General features: G+C 45.7%; 1 protein-coding gene across 1 annotated transcript in view; it reads right to left on the bottom strand.

Moving 5' to 3' along the window:
• Positions 1–292: 292 nt before the first annotated feature.
• The window catches only part of Fras1 (Fraser extracellular matrix complex subunit 1), a 409,549-nt gene continuing 389,966 nt past the window's right edge, over positions 293–19,875 (bottom strand). Inside the window, exons 66-74 of the mRNA XM_087908851.1 lie at positions 18,271–18,485; positions 15,875–16,025; positions 14,742–14,849; positions 13,689–13,848; positions 12,741–12,857; positions 8,199–8,365; positions 6,753–6,958; positions 4,859–5,005; positions 293–3,846 (exon numbers count right to left, since the gene is read on the bottom strand). Coding sequence (XP_087764977.1) covers positions 3,253–3,846; positions 4,859–5,005; positions 6,753–6,958; positions 8,199–8,365; positions 12,741–12,857; positions 13,689–13,848; positions 14,742–14,849; positions 15,875–16,025; positions 18,271–18,485 — 1,865 coding nt within the window. The 3' untranslated portion in view covers positions 293–3,252. The remainder of the gene's footprint in view (positions 3,847–4,858; positions 5,006–6,752; positions 6,959–8,198; positions 8,366–12,740; positions 12,858–13,688; positions 13,849–14,741; positions 14,850–15,874; positions 16,026–18,270; positions 18,486–19,875) is intronic.

Here is a 19,875-nt window from a genome sequence, read left to right on the forward strand (position 1 = left end):
CACAGCCATCCTCACACTATATCAGAGATCTTGAGAAGATTCAGTGACAACATTCACCCTACTGGATTCGTATGGAAATTAAGTTATTTCTCTTTGTTCTGGTTGCAAAAGCAAAGCTAGATCCGAGAACATGAATTTATTCAGCATCTTGCTCTTAGCAAGGTCAATATGTTTCAGATTCAATACTAGTTTAGTTTTGCTCTTAAAAAAAAAAAAAGCCTCGAGTTGCAGAATGTTGTGCCAGCTCAGTGCAGTCTATACTAACGAGATGAATAATGGAGAAATAACAGAGTAAAGCAAACAACAGACAACCAGGTTGCCATTTATTATTGATACAAATTTATATAGTGGCATATGCTATTGGAGAAATCAGAAATTCATAACACAGAAATTTATACTGGAAATTAAAAAAAAATCACTTGAGGGTCAAGAACTCAGGTTGACAGCACCACAAACATTTTCCTCAGTCTGAGCAGGTGAGAACTAACCAGGGGTAACAAATACCTATAGGAGACTGGGAGTGATTTTTAAGACTGTGCAAATGCTTCCCTACACAATTTCCTATCCAAAGGGAGGAACCTGCAGGAGCTTTCAGAAGACCCTGGTACAATAAGGGGGCAGGCAAGGCAGAAAAACGGTGCTGACAATTGTTTCTCTTGACCTTCCCAGCCAGCATCTGACAGCAAGAAGCAATCTTGCTGAGAGTTTTTCCGTGCCTTCCCACCTGAAGGTACGATATAAAAGGTTAGTAAAGCACACACAAGGCATTCGTGAATAAGTAAGAAACGTGGAAAGCGGAGCTTTCACTGAAATAGAATCCGCAGTAGTCATCAAACTATCCAACCCCAAAGAGGAAATAGAAAACACAAATGAAATGAACAGTTCGACATCCACAGGACAAATCTCAGCCTCGCACCTCTCAACGCTCCCTGTGTAAAATGTGGGCATCCACTTGAGAAGAGCTGGCTCCTAATAAATGTCTGGAGTGGTGAGGCAGGGAGGCAGGGCAATCTCAGGAACTTTTCCTTGGAGAGTTAACCACGCCCACATCCTGTGGGCATGCACAGGCTGTCTCTGTCACTCTCCGCTGTACCTGAAGGCTTCTGGGTTAGTCCCCCTTCCCCCACTGGGCTCTTTCTGTCACCTCCTCACTCATCCACGTCCCATTGGCTGTGAGGAAAGGTGTGTGTGAGCAGCACACAGGAGCCCATGGGAATTGGCTTCTCTAATGTGTGAACATCCTGCCACTGGGAGGTGTGAGCAGTAAGGGGCCAAGTGCTGATGGGAAGCTGCTCTACAGATGACCGGCTTCCTGTCCTTGCTCGAGCCCTCTGGGTTGTCCTGGAGATTTAGTTCCTGGCTCATTAGCTTTGCCACATGAGATGGGTATCAATTCCAGATTCTTGAGGCTATTCCAGAATTTCCGCCCTGAATTATGGAAGCTGGTTTGCAGCAGCACCTGAGCAGCCAGGAGCGTCCAGGCTCAGTCTAACACACACTCTCCTGAACACACCGCACTACCCTCAGAACGTGAAATCGGCTTTCCCCCTAATCTGTTCTAGATGCCAGCACACCGCTCACACATGACTGCAGTCTTTTTTATTCCGGCCTCCTCGGAACCACCACCAGTCATGCCCACCTAAAAATGTGCCCCCCCAACCACTCTCCCCGTTGGAGGACTATTTCCCCATCCAAGTACAACAGAGAGAACTTCTACATGCCCTGTCACACTGCCAGCAGACTTGCTCATCTCCGTCCTGCATCTACTCGCTGTCACTCACCCGTCACACCATCCATTCGCCCCACTCAGCAAACATCCCAGGCATGCTGGTAACAGGCAAGGCACTGCTGAAAACTGAGGAGGTGTGGCTTGCCCAGGCTCTGTGCTCAAGCTTGGGGGCTGCAGAGTGGTCGGTCCATTTCTCATGGCTCCCTCTTTCTAGATGTTGGGAGGAGTCTGGAATGTTCTCAAAGACTTTGGGTCGTTTCCATACAAATACCACACAATGCAGACGCTATGATATTTGCTCAGTGATAGGATGTGCCATGCGCCCGAACAGCACTCACTGCTGGCTCACGGGACTGGGCCTCTGGTTGAAAACACAATGTGCACGCCTAATGTTTGGCCAGTAAGGTAGAAATGAAAAGGAAAAAAAAAAGGCAAGTTGTGTGCAGACCACACACAGAATATTCAAGTTGGTGTTTGAACACTATGCTATGTAAAAGCCACAGGTTTGTGGCCGTGTCATGGACTGATACGGGGAAATTAAGCGCCTGAGCTACCGGAAAAGAACCCCCAGAGAGTAGTCCCAGAACTATTGTGCCAGGGACAGTGCCTCTATGCGCCGTGTGACACACAGCAAATATAGGCCCCATGTGTATCTATAAACTCTGGTTTCACTCCAGCTTCTAGTGAATTTGCTTATTCAAATAATTTACTTACTTTTCAGAAACACTCACAAAACTAAACACCCAAAGCACATGGGTTCCTGTTGCATTGCTGCGCCACAGAAGGTCTGGGGAAGCAGGGGAAATGTGGCTGGTTTTGAAAAGCATCTCTGTCTTGCCAAGACTGTGGTATTTTGCAGCACTCTTCAGGGCCCTGACTTGAGCCCTCCCCGATTTTAAGTATGCACAGACATGCACTGCAGTCTAAAGCATGTTGAGATCCCCCGTTCTAAAAGACCTCTAGAGAAGCCAAGTGTATTTCGAGGGCAGGATGCATAGGACATCAAGTGGAAACAATGCCCAAATGTCTGACTGGTGCCGATTAGAATTCTTAATGGATTCTAATTAAGCAGGCTGCACTCTGCTGCCTAGAAGTCCAGAAAAGCCCACACAGTAGGAAGCTGGAGGTGCAGGAGGAAACCAAAGGCTCTGTACGCTCAGATATCTGCTACCCACACTGTGCCCAGTGCTCTCAATTTGACCAGTAAAGCTAAGAGTCCAGTGTCTGTCCTAATCCTAAAGCACTTCTGTGCCCAGCCTTACAGTGTGACGCTGTGCAGCCATTGAGACAGCTACAGGGACCTGTGGGCGTAGCTAGCTCTACTTCGCTACTCTGGGGGTCTCGGTGGTTCTATTTCATGAGGTAGCTCAGTTGTGAGTTCTAGGCATGCGATGTGTGCTGTTCACCACTCAAAGCTAACTTTCCCTTTTTTTTTTTAAATCTGAAGGATTATAAAAATACCAGTATTTCTCCCTGTTTTATCAAAATGAGTTTAGAAAAAAAGTTATACATGGGTCTTCCCGTTAAACTTCTGTTCCGTCTTGTAAATTGTTGTGGACTCTGACTTCCAGATTCATTCTTTTCACTTTAGCACCTGTGAATGTATACGAGCCCTCCCTGTCACTCAGGATGTTGACGTTGCGCACGGTGCAGTACTGTCTGTTGACATTTTTCTCCACCTTGTCCGCACTTCTCTTGGCTACGTCCACCTTGGTATTCAGGGGGTATTCCTCCAGAGTGTCCTCTGGGGGCTGTTTCTTCTTCTGTGTCTGGCATTTTCTGGTGATGAAACAGGCCACCAGCAACAGCAGGAGGAGGAGCATAATAGCAGCCAGGGCACTGCCAATCGATGCTCCAGTTTGGGACAGGGAGGCAGCTATGACGGGCTCCTGCATCTCTAGATTCAGGGACTTCATGTTGGTGCCGTTCTTGACTTGGTCTCCTTCATTGTCATAGATGAGGGAGTCATCAAGAGACAACCAGCCACGGGGGTCCACCAGGTCTCTTCGGTGGCGTCTCAGGGAGGCTGTGAGTGAGCGCTGGACCCGGGGCCTCGAGATGCTGTCGGGGCCAATGACATAGATCACCTGGAGATACCACTGGTGCCCTGCTTCCACCTGCAGAGGAGAGAGGCAGGGAGGCTAGCGTGTTATCTGGGAGCATTCAGAAGGGAGGAAGTGAAGGCACCCGCTGTGACAGGGCTGGGCAGAAAAAAGGTCTCAGTTAAGGGATGCTCTATGTTCCAAGATACAGAGAACTAAATCGAGCATTGGGGATTCTGTTTTATTTCAGATTATTTATTTATTTCAGGGCGATCTTAGGGTAGTTATACAGATTCTTTTCAATGTCCCTACCCATGTGGAATAACCCAAGAATGTATTTGTCCCGGTCTCTTTAGCTAAATGAATGCTTATTGGTCCTTATTAATAGCAGTGAAATAGCACTACAATAATTATATTAACTACCACATTCATTCTCTGGGCCCTTCAACTGCTCCTCATGCTAGCCTACTATTTATTGATGAACTTCAGTTAAAATGAAGTCAGTCAACAAATTTTCACCAAACAATTCTAAACATAATACACAGCTTTGTGACAAAAATTGCATAACTCGAATACTTTCTAGATCCCCCCTCAGAGGAGGACCATCGAGAACTTTATTTCCTCCTCAGCTATTTGCCTGGGAACACTTCATGGCTTTGAAATAACTTCAAAAAAGCAGCCCAGAAACTCTGAAACCCAAGGTCATGGATAACCACTTGGAGACAGAAAAGAAAAAAAAGTGGAAAATCTGATCTTGGAAGGTCTTGTTTGTTGTTTAGGTGTTTCTTTCCTATGTGGTACTAGTCACTTGTGTCCCTCTAACTTGGACACTGTGACTTTGTTCGGTGTTTTCCAAAGGCCTGTGAAACCCACTGGTTCACATGACTGCCCCAAAGCTAGAAATTCAAAAGAACTCAGGAAGAATCAGAGCAGCCCGTATACTGATGGACAATGACAGATGCTCAAATGCAAATCAAAGGATTTTATCCTTGCTTTGGTCCTGGAAAACCTGGGAGTGAATGATAGGTTTCATTACAAGGAAAAAGGCCTCACAGCAAGAGGGTTATCAAAAGAAACTGGCGGTCACCTTATAGAGGGCGTCCACTTTGAGGGTGAATCCATCCACACCTGGCATGCTACTGACCACATGGAACTCGGGTAACTCAGAAGCAAAGTGGGCCTCAAAAGGCACATCGTGGAAGTACTTGTCAGTGACCTCCGGCTGGCTGCGGTCCTAGGATGGAAAGAGGAAGAGGCAGGGCGTGTGAACGGGAATACTAAGAAGGGGAGGCTGTTCTCCCTGCTTCTCTGGGCTGGGTGAGAAGAGTGTGCTGTGGACAGTTTTCCCTCAAGTAGGTGCTGCCTCTGGACACTACTAAGGGGAGATTCTGATAAGCTCTATTTAACCTGTGTCTCAGAGGCCATGTGTGACCAAGGACAACTATGAATGTCGATCAACACAAAATTACAAACTATTTTTCTTTTTGGTTGTTTTGCTATTGTTAGTCATCTGTGAAGCCATTGACAAGAGTCTTGTACGTGAATCCATTTTTCATGTCTAAAGCTGGACATGCTCAGCAGACCAGCAGTTCTCAAACTACTTGGCTTCAGGACTCTTTCCATTATTAGAAGCAAAGGCCTCAAAGAACTTTTATTTATGTGATTTTCTTCTATCAATATTTACTATATTAAAAATTAAACCTGAACAATTAAAGAAAACACTCTTGTATTAATTCATTTTAAATTTACAATGAAAAGTTCATTATATGCTAACCTCAGTAGGATTTGTTTTTTAGTGAAGTATGCCCACATTCATCTTTGTTCCGAAAGAGACTCCGTTTTTTTTTTTTTTTTTTGGTTTGTTTGTTTTGTTTTTTTGTGATTCACAACTGCTTTTGTATTCAGTCAGTTGTGATAAACTATCTTAGCTGATATATGAAGAAAATCTAGCTTCAAACACAGCTATCAGCAGGAAAAGGATGTTTCCATTGATGACATTTTTCAGGTAATTGAGAAGACTGGTAGACAGACCGACAGACAGATGAATTTTGAGTGGCAGAGACAAGCTTGTTTTGGAGTGTGTACTTGTGCCTGACATTGATATGGGGTATATCACTTCCTCACCTTATTTTTGAGATGGGTTTTTCACTGAAATTGGATCTCAGTGACTGGTTAGATTGGCTGGCTAGTGAGCTACAGGGATCCTCCTGTAGTTGTCTTCTATGTGCTGGTATGATAGTGACCACTCCTGTGTGCTCTGAGAATCAAACTTAGGACCTCATACAGGCATGGACAGCACTTTACTAACTGAATCAGCTCTCTATTCCCTGGATAGCCTTCAAAACCTCCTCTGCCTTTTTCTTGTAGTTAGTTAGTATGCATGTGTGTGTGTGTGTGTGTGTGTGTGTGTATGTGTGTGTGTGTGTATGTGTGTGTGTGTGTGTGTGGTGAGTGGGTATGTATGTACACACGCATGTAAATGCTTGAGGAGAGGACATTTGCCAGAAGAGGCATTAGATCCCCTGGGGGTTGTGAGCTTCCTGATGTGGGTCCTGATAATCAAACTGGGTCCTCTGCTAGACTAGTACATGTACTTAACCACTGAACCATCGCTCCAATCCTGAAGTACAACATGAACTCTGAACTCATATTAATACACCTTCTGGTGAGGACACAAGCGTGCAAAGGTGGCACCATTGTAATACGAGGAGGGCAATTTCCACCTTGCAGACTCTTAAAAGGAGTGTGAGGGCCACTCGGCCTTTGAACCAGACTTGAAGAAACACTGGCTTAGACTTTCCTCTTCCTGGAATGTCATGCAACCCACCATAGCCAGTAAATTGGTTATGTGCTAGGTGACTGATCAGAGAGAAAAAACAATAAAAAGAAATACAGAGAAAACGCTGTGCTCCAATGGGAATGCACAGCCGAGACATCGGCTCACTATGGCTCCTTGGCATTAACAGTGACGGAGAGCCTACCAGCAGGAGGAATCTGTGCTTCAGGTGTTTGTTTGGCTGAATGCATCCGTACTGTGGCCCTTCATTGTAGATTGTCCCCGTAGGATCAAAGAAAGGCACGTAGCCGTCCTTGCCGGTGCAGAGATAGACTTTCTCCAGCTGCAGCTTGTAAGCAGAGTGAAGGCTTTGTTCTGGGTTCCAAAGGACTCGGCCATAGAGGATCTGCCCTGCAAAGACAGAAAGAAAGACACCAAGCAGATTAGACTCCGAAGTTAAAGAGAAAGAAGTGTCAAGGACAGAGAGGATTTGCCATACGTCTTCAGAATCCAAAGTGCATCTTCTATGCAGGGCTCTGATTCCAAGAGTCCCGGAAATACACACTTACCGTTTGCCGCTCCTCTAATTCATTAAGATTACTAGAGCATTTGTTATATTACCAACCACTCAGCTGCGCACACGGGATACAGAGGTGAGTGAGATCCAAACGAGAGGGCAGAAGTGAGAGCAAAGAGTTTAACCACTTTGACTGATAACATTCATCAAATTCAGTATTTGCTGGACTAAATTTTTCTCAGGCAGTAAAACTCATGGGCGTGCTGACAGCCTCTAGCTGAGGAAACTGAGGCACTGAGGGGCGGAGTTGCTAAAAGTCGCCAGGAGTGCAGGAAGTGAAGGCAGGAGGATTCAGAGAGATGCAAAGCAAGGGGACTTTGGCTTGACAGCTCACTTGAAGAGCGTGTACAACGAATGCTGTACATCACCTGCTACAACTGAGGAAAAGCTTTATGTTAAATGAAGCCAGGCTGGAGTCTGTTCCGGGAGAGGTGTGGAGGGGTTTAAGGAGAGGTGATCTTTGAGCTGTCTCCTAAAGCATGAACAGGCATTCCTCAGAATATTTTAGGGAGGGAGACATGACAGGCTATTCTAGGTACACAAAGTCCATACAAAAACCGGAAGACTGAGTTGGCAGGAATCCTAATATGGGAACTGTTATTTTTTTTTAAACAGCATTCAAGATGGTCTCAAGTTCTTTCTTCATTTATTTAATTCTTCCAAGAATTCAAAAGATAGACTCAGTCATTGTTCTCTTAAGTAATCTATGCTAGGAAGGCCCACAGCATTGACAGTGTATTGGGAGTCAACAGGAATACTCCTGCAATCTCTCCAGGGAATTCAGAGCTGAGATAACTTGGCCAAGTTAAACATCATGTTAGAATTAGATTGGAAATGCCAATCCTCTTCCTACCCAGAACAATGCCTTCCCCCAGTGCCAATCGCTACAGCACTGAGACTAAGCATGTATTTCTAAGTTGGTGGGAGAATGGGAGTCAGTCCCTTACTTCTACCTTGGCTGCCCTGGAGTGGGAGCCTGGGAGATGTTCCCTGCAGAGTTTACTGACTGACACATAGGAAGAGAGTCCCTTCTCTAGGCAGAGCCACTTCCTGCAGCTTGAGGAAGGGCCTCACCTTTGGAAAAGGCTCCTTTGTAATCCATTTCCGCCAGTGACAAGTCAGACGTGTTGGGGTCCATCAGGAACACCTTCTCGTTATTGCAGAGCTGGAACTCAGTGTTGAGCGAATACACGACGGGCACGGGACGGTTGGTCTGCTGGAACGCGATGGGGATCAGGAACCTAGGTGGGGAGAGATGAGAGCCAGCTTCACATGGGCATCTGAGCTGTCCTCTTGGCCGCCCTTCTGACAGGGTACGCAGCTTCACCGTGGGTGCAGACCAATTACTGAATGTATTCATGAGGATAATATGTCTTTTATTTGTTTTTATTTCTTGAGAAAGGGCCTTATAGGATATTTGATCACACCGTGGGAAAAACCTATGTGTAGTGGGGCTCAGTCCTAGCACACACCTTTAATCCAAGAGTTTTGTGCTTCTTGTAAAAAGGATTAAATAAAAACAGCATTCCATAGGCCAAGAGGTGAGCAATGACCAGCTGGCAAGAAGTAACCACAGAACATAAGCGGGAGTCAGAAAGACAGATAAAGAGATACACAGGAAGTAAAATGAAGAGACATTGAGTTTGGTGGCCTTTAGGTTTGAAATGACATGTGTAGTTTCTTTCTGGGATGTTGACAAAGATCAGCTGGCTGCTTTCTCCGCCTCTCTGAGCTAGCAGGTTTTCACCCCAGCATCTAGCTTCTCAGTCTTTATTGGTAAAATCAAATGATTGAGATTTAGTTAAAAACAACGTTTAGATTTGGATGAAAACAACAGGGTCTCTGTAGTTTAAGGCAGCTTCAGCCTTTTCTTCTTCTTTCATCCCTAGCCCTAGGATAACAGGCATGCACCCCACCCACAGTTAGCTTCTGCAGTACTGACATCACTCCAACACCCTATCAACCGAACCACATCCCTAGCCCCAGTCTCTTTCTAGGAACAGGATAACTTAGTCTTTAGAACTCTTTGGTACCAGCTGCACATTTTCCCCTCAAAGGGGTGTGTGTCTGTGTGTGTGTGTGTGTGTGTGTGTGTGTGTGATATGTGTGTTGTATGCATGTATGTATGGGGACATGTGTCTATATATGCTCATGTGGTGGCCAGAGTTCTGGTCTTGTTGGTTCTTCCCCTCAGTCCCTTTCCATCGTATTTTCTGAGACAAGGCTCTAGAGAACCTGGAGCTCACTGATTTGCTAGACTTGCTGGCTCCCAGAACTTGCAGGCTAAATCAGAGAATGGACTCATTTCTCAATTACACAGAGAGTTCAAATACAGCCTGAATGACAGCAAGCAAGGCTCTGTCTTAAAGGTTGAGCAGAAGAAAACACCTCCACACGAACTACCACAAATAAAAATTGCTAAGCACTGGTACTGTTCTATTTAAGACAGGTGCCAAACATATGCTTCTCACACATGTGTCCTCTGAGAAGCTGACACAGTCAAAAATGAAAACTTTTAATGCTGAACAAATTCCTTAACATGTCCAAACATGACTCGCCCTCTGTTCTTCATGGCTTTCCTGACACTATCCCTCCCGCCTCTCTGTGGCACACTGGGGCCTTTGTTCTTCCTGAATTCCATTCTGCCCGTGCCCTAATGTGGCTCTTTGATTACCACGGTGCCCCAGCTAGACTTTTCTGAGATTCACACACCCCGAGTCCTGAACTCTTTTGGTGAATACTTAGATGCTCTGCCATACCCATATACGAAACTGTTAAAATGGCTGAAAACACGAGACTACATAGGCCATGGACGTAGGGAAAACCCAATATTATCCCTGCTAACGGTACTCAACAATAACATGATGCCCCATAACATGTTGCTATCCCTGAAAATCAGTGCCATTGCTCAACCCACATCAGAGATGTTGCTCCTGGCAGTAGACGGGAATTAACACAGAGACCCACAACGGACAACAAGCCGAGAGTGGGAAACTTGGGAGCACTCTGTCCTGCATGGGAGGTCTTTACCAAAACCTCAGGGATTTGCCTGGTCACCATGTGACCTCTAAGTGGCTGACTGGGTTACTTTCAAACATTACTCCTGCCATTAATTACGGTGGTTCGGCATCCAGAGACCATCTAAATCTTCACCTCCTTTCTTGCCAAGGGCTTTTTCTCCACCCAACAGCAGTTATGCTACTTACTTTCTTATTGCTACTATGGACAAGTACCCCAGAGTCTCCCATCTTTTCAGCTCCTCTCTTCTTTTGTCACACCATTAATCCTTCCACCCGCCAACAGGACCTTCCTGGACACTCTTCCCAGAATGCAAAGGACCTGGAATACTTTACACAGCCATGGTGGAGACAGCCACACATACTTACTTATTCATAAACACTTGGGAAATTAGCCCGCCAACTTTTTAAGTTAAATCTACACCTACCATATGACCCAGCCATCCCAAGAAAACAGGAAACATGTATTCACATAAGGACTGCACATACATACGCAGGACAGATCTATTGAAAATAGATCCAAGCTGGAAAGAGCCCAAGTGCCCACATAATGATGGACTGCTATTTCCATAACAGGCAATACAAACTCAGCAATGGCAGAAACTGCTTACACAGTAACACAGAACATCAAACAGTCACGCCAAGTAAAATGAGCCACAGAAAAATAACTGTGGTTGGATGATAACACATATGGTTCTAGAAAACTCACTCTCCTCCTGGTGACAGACAGCAGATGAGGGGACACTTGGAGAAGGGGGGACATGGGGAGCTACAAAGAGGTGTGAAGAGACTTCTGGAGGAAATGGCTGTGTGTTGTCTTGATCACTGTGATGTCTCACAAGGATACACAAGGATCAATATGTATTAAATGTGTACATGTGCATCAGGAGTTTGTTGACCATCAATAACACAACAATTTAAAGACAATTTATCCTGTTTGCCAAGTCTGTCTGCTCACTTCCTCCTTTCCCTCAGACCTCCGTGTTCCTCTTGCTTCAGGCCAAGGCTGGATTCAGTCAGATGCCTATCTTGCCAGGTTTAATCACCCAGTTCACTTCTCTGGAACCAATAGGCTCTGCTTGCCTGACTTATTTAGTGGATGAGCTGACTGTCTTGGCTCCAAGCTAAAGCTTGTCCCTTCCTTCATGTCCAATGGCTGCCCCTTTAGTAGTAAAGGGAGCCTCAAGGACTTGGCTTCATCCCATGCACCGTTAGCTCTCCCTTTCACAGCAGCACGCAAACATTTGGAAGTGTTCTCTACCTTAAACCACAACCTAGTAAAAGCTCTTTAAAAAAATAGAGCTTCTCATCTATCATCAGTTGCTGTACCATTTCCCCAACATGCTTTCCAGAGAAACCCCTTATGCCTATTGCTCCTGCCTGCTGACCTCTCTTGAATTCACCCCATCCCCCAAAGTTAGCATCTTGTGTGTCTCACCAGTCTGTGTACTAGCGAACCCGGCATTATCAAATCTAGCAGCCGACTCTCAATCTTTCAACAAGAAAGTGACGCCTCAAGTAGTTCTCTCTTGGTGTCAATGCTGTCTTTAGCATCTTCTCTCAATATTTTCTAGGTGGTTCTATGTTCTCAGACAGGTGGCACTAAACTATAAGGTATTTGAGACCTGGGTGGTCTTTAATACACTGTTGTAATGTAATTTTATAACCTTAGTGTTCAGACCATGAAAAACACTTGATAAGACCTGAGTGAATCCTCACAGGGAATGAAGGAATGAGGCAAGCCCAGTGTGGGCTGAGGCCCGAGGTAGGTACAAGCTGGTTCTTTTAAAATATTTTGTTAATTTATTATGTATTTGTTTGCTTAAATGGATGTCAGTGCAACCACAGTGTGCCTGGTGCCCCTGGTGTCCAGATGAGGGTGCTAAAGCCCCTGAAACTGGAATTACAGATGACTGTTAGCCACCATGTTGGTGCTGGGGTTCCCTAGAAGAGCAGCCAGTGCTCTTAACTGCTGAGCCGCTGCTCCAGCTCCAAATAGTTGGTTCATATTCTTCTCCATAGTTTGTGTGTATGAATTCTCTATGAACATTGAGTTAGTGAGTGTGGAACACTGCTCCCAGGAGATATGGAGCTAGGTTTCTGAGGATGTCTGGGTACAGCATTCCACCAGCCTTTCCTTATGTGTGTTCCTGCTTAAAGACCCCTTTATTTAATACACACTGTTCATTCATTATCATCAGATTCACAGCCACCAACACAATAATGCATGCCAGAATGGAGTTTATCTAATACTCCATAGGGCACATGACAGCTTGTATGTGCTTAGGAACAATAGAAAACGCTTCAGTTCTATGCTTAGGAGTCACTCAAAACAGAAAGGTCACCAATGAAATGTACACAAATGAAAGCACACAGCATCCAACAGACGATGAGGGATCCCTGTACTCAGCGAGCTGATATCAGAAGGCAGAGGACTCTCCTGTCGGACTCTAGCTGGGGCTGTGCCTGTTCGGTTTTGGACCTCTGTGAATGATTGTGGAAACAGTGTGGGTCTGCATCTGAGAATTACAAACGTGTTAACGAGCAGAATTCTTAAGTAAAGAAATGGAATTGGCGGGAAGCACCGATATTGGCCTACCTCTCTGGGGCATGTGCAGTGCAGGCCAAAGGCTTCTCTCCTGGGTCCACCCATGGCTGTGTGGGCTGCACGGTGCAAGGGATCAGGTAGATGGTGTATTCCCCAGAGTAGTCCTTCCTGGAAACAGGCAGAGCAGATTGGTGCCACAGGTAACACCCGATGGTAACTTAGCTCCCAGAAAGACACGGCTTCATTGAGCAGGGTTCAGGAGACATTTCTGCCCCGACAACTCTGTAAGAGCCACTTTCAGGGACTCATCTCTGATTATGCCAGCTTCAGAGTATTATCCCAAGGTGTTAAGAAAACAAAGCATTTTCATTTACTCCAGCCCTTCCTATGAGGAAAGCTACAAAAGGCACACTGCTAATAAAAATCCAGAAGGTTCAGGGGATGGCGAACAGAGAGTTCAGGAAATCTGCCTGGCCAATTTGGCTAGTGTTTCTTTGTTGACTGACAACCTGCTAACATATTCTTAAAGGCAAGAGTTTCTGTCTGTTAAAATGTGACTGTGTCAAGTGATGTTGCGGAAAAGGAGGCTAATAACATGGAGACAGAGCATCTCTGCAGAGCAGAACAGAAAAACAGTGTCCTTGCAATGCCCACCTCCACTCCACCTTCACTTGACTAGATCTCCATTTCAGGATCCCCTTCCCAGACTCCACGACCTCCTTCCTTTTCAGAGTTGAAGAACACAAAACTATGGATTCTCACTGGGGGCCACTCAGTGGGAATTCGTGTGCTTATCGCGAGACACAAAATTCTCCAGAGGCCCTTGCGGCCATCACTGACTTGTTATTAGTAGCAGCCCCAGCCCTGGCAGGTTAAATGGAAGGCAGGAGAACACTCAGAAACATCCGGAATAAGCCTCAACTGTTGATGTTTCAAGCTCTTGAATAAAGTCGAGAACTTCTCAGATCAAGCCCCAGAAGCTTCCATCGTAGTATTTACCTGTTGTAAGAGCTTGTGGCTCTCCAGAGTTGATGTGGGGAATCAAACGTCTGAGCACTCCATAAGAGTTGCAGGTCAAACTCAATTCCTCCTAGGTGGTCTGGAGTCAATATGAAAGACTTCACATCTGGGAGAGTGTGATGCTCCATCACGAACTGTCCTGTTTTGGAGGGAAATACACTGTGATTCGTGAGTTTACTGTGTTTGCCTAAGGACCTGACTTCTGCTTTTCTAGCAAAGAACTAAGGGTGCTGAGGGAGATACGCCCTTGAGGATACATCTGGCAATGGCTGAGATAGCATAGTGTCTTATTCCAGCCCACCACCCTACTCACAGTGGCAATGAGGGTCCCATGATATATGTGTAAGCACAAGGGGAAGCGTGTTGAGCTCATATGCAATTTTATTGATATTTATAGAACAATGAACGCTGAATATACTCAGCTCTGAATCTCAACAAACACATTTTGAGGTCTTAGTGTTTTATAGATGGAACTAGCAATGTTGGATATAGTCATGTTCATATCTATTCAAGGGTTGGTAGAAGAGGACAAGTGCAGATGTCGCTAAGAATATAAAGGCGATTTTAGGAAGACATCATGGCCCTTAAGCTTCAGTGATTCAAGGGAGAGTGACAGCTCTGGATGGAAAGAAACAACCAAAATGTAACCTGGAGTTTGACTGAATCTACTTTCCTTTATGAGCATAGATATGAAGTAAACGTAAAGAAACACAAAACAAGTAGAAAAGGCATCTGCAAGGTGAGAGGCTGTTTGCACGGGACTACTGATGTGTGTCAGGTGCACTATGTCTGGAATGGTACCATGATTTCCTTATTCATAGATGAGGTCTACTGAAGGGTTGGGGGTAATGTACATGAAGATGGAAATTTCCTTTCAAATGAGATTACCCAAAAGAGTGTGTGTATGTTTGTACATGGACGGTAAAATGCTAACAGTTATTTACTTTTTCTTCACGGTTCTTATCTTTGACTTTTCTGAATGTTTAAAGTATTTTTCAATAAAGAAGTAGGAAAAAACCATGCAAAAATTACCCCTGAATTTGGCATGGGTCTTGAACTCAATGACGAGACGGCCATCCTCTCTGATGTAGATTCTTATGATCTGAAGTCGCGCCGAGAGCACACTGTCTGTCTGGATGCCTGGACAAATAACCACACACAAAACAAAGTCAGGGCGTGGAGAGGACCTCCCAGATAGTGACCTGCTTAGACACTGTCCCGGAGACATCTCTGAGAGGATCCAAGTATTTATGGGAATGTAATTTAGAGAAAAGTTATTCATTCCGTTGACAACAGACATGAGTGCCAATGGAAATAATACACAGCTCATTCATAGTTCTGTTTTTCCCAGATCAACTGTCCCTGTAGGAGCGCTTTATCTGTGTGGCTATCACTTATCCCAGATGCAGGTTAATTCGCTTTAGAAAAAACAGTGGGATGGAACTCCTGGCACCATAGAGCCTCCATGCTGTATTTTCTTTTACTTTTAGGACCTAGAGGAGTCCCGAATTCTGTTATCTACATTTTATACTCAAACCATGGAGAGGACAGGGAACCTTGTAGAAGAAAGTCAACTGTGGCTTGACACACAGTAAGTAGAGGCAGTTACAGACATGATGCCCAATGGGTTCAGAATGACCAAAAATAAAATATAATTAAAGGAGGAGAAAAATAAAAGTTATGAACTCCCCCCCCCCCACACACACAAAAAGGACAAGAGCCAAAGGCCCAAGCATTGATTTGGTTCAGATAGGAGAATGTCAAGCTCTTTTCCCTTAGAGAATATAAAACAAACATGATTTGAGCTCAAGTCATTCAACAGAAGAAAGGCTGCGTCTTCAGCTGAGATGAGGCCTCTCTAAAAAAGGCTCCTGAAGTTCTTCAGCATCTCTCCCACAGATGGAGGCTGTCGCCCCTAGAAAGGGAGGGGTGAGGACGGGAGCAGTGGAAGTAAGGGGCAGTGGCCTTGGGGTCATGCTGAGCACAGGACATTGGAAAGGGGAAAGAATCAAACAGAAGGGTAACAGATCAGCATACTCTCTAGATCCTGGTCAGCCTTTCTGTTTCTCTAGGAGGCCATGGAAACGTAGCTACTGTTAGAATTCATTGCTGAGTTAGTCACGATCCAATGTGAGGTAGAGCAGCTAAGACATCCCTGGGCATACCTGTCCTCCAGAGAACCGTGTCATAGAAGAAAGAGAATTCCATCTCCGTGTGGTGCTCCAGGGAGGCCCAGCCCCTGGGCGCTGTCACATAGATGTAGGACACATAGAGAGGCACGTGCACTGTTAGGAATGACTGTGCTGAATCCCGCACCTGCAGAGGAAACGTGTGTAAGAGACAGGCTTGCGTCTTTCCTGGGAGGAAAGGGCAGACGACATGGCCTCTTGGCTCAGTGTTCACCCACTCCCTTGGTCACTGGCTCACACAGTAATTCCTCATCAAATGCCTGCACCTGCAGTTCTTCTTGAAACATAAAGAGGGTACATGATGGCCAAGAGACTCTTCAGAAGAGGTGACCTTCAAGGGCTTTTGTGAGGAGATGCACTTGGACACAAACATTTTGAAAGAGTTAAGAAACATCTTCGCTTCAGATCCTCAGTTTCTAGAGGCATTCTCTGGAAACGTGAAGCCTCACAGGCCAAGGGATGAGCCCACTGACTTGTACCCTTCCGTCAGCATGCTTGACCCGAGACCCCTAGGAGACGCTGAGCAATAGTGATCGGCAGGGCACCCAAGTCCTGTCCTCTGGTATGAACACACCCCTAGCTTAGGGTGTCTTTGCGAGCATCGCATTCACATGCCAGGAACAAAGGCCACACTGTGACATCTAGGAAGCTCACCAACAGCTCAGGGCTGCAGGGGCTCCCTCCCACCATTCCTTGACACAGACAGTATTGTGGAGATATGACTGACAAGATCACCATCCAAGGGAACACCACTCTCTAAGGGGGCTCCCTTACTGTCATTACTTGGGTGCACTAACGTACGTTTTACTCGGCCATGAATAAAACTTAGATGGGAAAATAACAAAACGGTAGCAGATGTACAAGTGTGGATGGGAGAATTTATTTAAAAATTCATATTTTTCTCCATAAATATGTATTTCTTCTATCAGAAAAAGCTAAGTTAATAAGTTTGGAACAATTCTATTGTGTTATTGGGCAACTACTATGAGATCTTGATGGATGTGTTTTCCCCTCCGTTCTCACTGGTTTCCTTTATCCTAGATGATGTTTCTTGCTAATCTTTAAGAACGTTCTCTGACAAATATTTCATGCATACCTGCTTTGTGTTATGCAGAGAGCATGAGCCAACATTTAATGTGGACTCAGGGAGGTTGTCTCCGTACTAGTTGAGATACACTGAATAAGACTTTATTTCCTGTTTCTCTGGTGTTTCTTTAATTACAATGAGCAATTTCTATTATTTTTAAAGAAACAAACAACAATAAAATACTTGGGATTATTTTTTCTGTCTTAAATTTTAAAAGTGGACATAAACGGTTCTTGCCTTTGGGACTTTTTAAAGGCTGTTATGAACAAAAATACCCAGCTCCGCAACTGAAGAAAAATTATGGAGAGCAGAGAACATTAATTTTCGAGGAGAGAAATAATAAGGTTTGTGACTGTTCACACCCTGCCACTATGAAGGCCAGGCATCTGCAGAAACAGAAACAAACACAGGCCGCCTGGAAGTTTCATCCAGTAGAGGGCAGTGCTGCACACAAAACCAGAGACCCCAGCACAAAGAGACCACATTTGAGAGATACTCCCCAAACGATTACACTCTCTCTAGAGATTCTCTCATATAATGAGGTTAAACTTGTTTTTGGAACAGAAAACAAACAGATAACAAGTTTTGTCTCCCTGAGATAAATTCTCAGAACTGGGATGGGCCTTGAGAATGAATTTCCCCATGAGCTAGCTTGGCCCCACTGTCGCTCTCACAGAACTGTCTAACGTCTCTGGCTTCTCCCTAGAAGAACTGCTGTCATCACGACTGTCCAGTGGTTTGCTAAACCACTGCCCATGTGTGTGCATGTATCAGGTTGTGAATTTGGGCGAAGCATGGAGTGAAAGCGCTAGAACCAACGGCCTCTTCCCAGCGTTCTGGAATCTAGAATTGTCCACCCGCTATTCTAATTCATTGCAAGCGGGGAAGAGAGTACACTCACATGAACAACCCCAGTATCAAATGTAAATCTTCTCTATATTCCAAAGGATACACCGAGAAAAGAGCCACACAGACATCTAAAGAAGCATGCATGCGACTTTTGTACAGAAGGCTTGCCACAGTAATTTTCATACTTTAACTTGATTTAGAAGACTGCGGGGCTATTTTACCACAATACCGCCAAGACCCAGAGAAAGAACTTATACAGAATATCTTCCCTACCTGGCTAGCCCAGTTTGGAATGTTATGTGCTAGCTGAACAGAGTTGGCACGGCACCCAAGCACAATAGCCCAGGGAACTCACCTGGAAGTCGGCAGTCACGGAGCCCCCACACACATCGACCAGCTCGGTCATGTCATAGAACGCATGGACCAGGGTACCCACCTGGAAGTCGGCAGTCACGGATCCCCCGCACACATCGATCAGCTCGGTCATGTCATAGAACGCATCGAAGGTCCACACGCAGCTTTTCAGGTTCAAGTGTCTGTACAGCTGGATGGTCTTAGGCTCCCGGACGCTTGGGTCAAACTGGAAGGGGCGGTCATAGCCAGGGCCCAGGGCCGTGCTGTGGAAAACTGCATCATCCAGGAACCCTGCCTCTGCAGGGGAGGAGAGAACAAGGGTCAGTGACGTGGTCAGAGCCTGCCAGGAGCTGGGTGAAGGGGAGATTGCTGAGCTGTTCATCTCAGACTATGGCTGGGTCTCCCTTGGAATCCCAGTGTGCAGTGAGGTTGAAAGGAGAGCTCGTAAATGGGTGAGCTACCTGCTGGGGGCTGAGGACATGGCTCAGCAGGCAGACTGCTCCTCACAGAATACGCATGAGGTCCTGATCAGGGAACCCCAGCACCCGCAGAAAAAAGCCAGGTATGGAGGCATGTGTGTGTGTGTGTAGTCCCAGTGCTGGAGCATGGAAACACATGTGTGTAGATCCAGTGCTGGGGCATGGAGACACGTGTATGTATAATTCCAGTGCTGGGGCATGGAGACACATGTGTGTAGATCCAGTGCTGGGGCATGGAGACACATGTGTGTGTAGTTCTAGTGCTGGGGCATGGAGACACATGTGTGTGCAGTTCTAGTGCTGGGGCATGGAGACACATGTGTATAGTCCTAGTGCTGGAGCATGGAAACACATATGTGTAGATCCAGTGCTGGAGCATGGAGACACATGTGTGTGTAGTCCCAGTGCTGGAGTATGGAAACATGTGTGTAGATCCAGTGCTGGAGCATGGAGACACATGTGTGTGTAGTCCCAGTGCTGGAGCATGGAAACACATGTGTGTAGATCCAGTGCTGGGGCATGGAGACACACGTGTGTGTAGTTCCAGTGCTGGGGCATGGAGACACATGGGGCCCTGGAACTCAGTGGCCAACCAGAGAGCTCCAAGGCTTACTGAACGGATTCTGTCTTAACAAGTAAAGGGGAGAATGACTAAGGAAGACACCTTTAATGGAGCTTCAGCCTACACATGCGTACAAACACACACATGCAGATGAACTTACACATATGATATAGCACGCCTCCCCCCATGAGGAGGGGTGGGAAAAAGAGTGCACTGAGCTGCCTGTTGTCTGGTATTAAATGGGGCACTACCCCTCGAAGAAACTCAGGTACCCAGGAGAAAGGATGAAGACAACATGACATCATGGATGAATAAAGCAATTTTCCAAGTGTTTCCCCAGCGCCTGTGACTCACCACTGGTCTAGGTGAAACTGACCTGCTCTATGGACCACAGTCGCGAATAACTATTTTTAAGGCCAATTTGATAAACAGCCTTATGAAAAGCCGTCAAACCAAGATCTGACTTCCTTCTCACCCTTCCTCCAGTAGTCCCTGAACTCTTGAGGGGGATAAACCTGCCTTAATTAGTAAATAGCTTGCTAATGATGCCTGACTCAGCCTCACCTGCTACGGGTCAGAATTACCAGATCAAACGCTGCCAAGCCTGTGAGCTGCTGTGAAGTACACAGGACAGGTGAATGTTTGC

This window comes from Myodes glareolus, chromosome 8 (genome assembly GCF_982192425.1).
Source record: "Myodes glareolus chromosome 8, mMyoGla1.1, whole genome shotgun sequence".
NCBI classification, from domain to species: Eukaryota; Metazoa; Chordata; class Mammalia; order Rodentia; family Cricetidae; genus Myodes; species Myodes glareolus.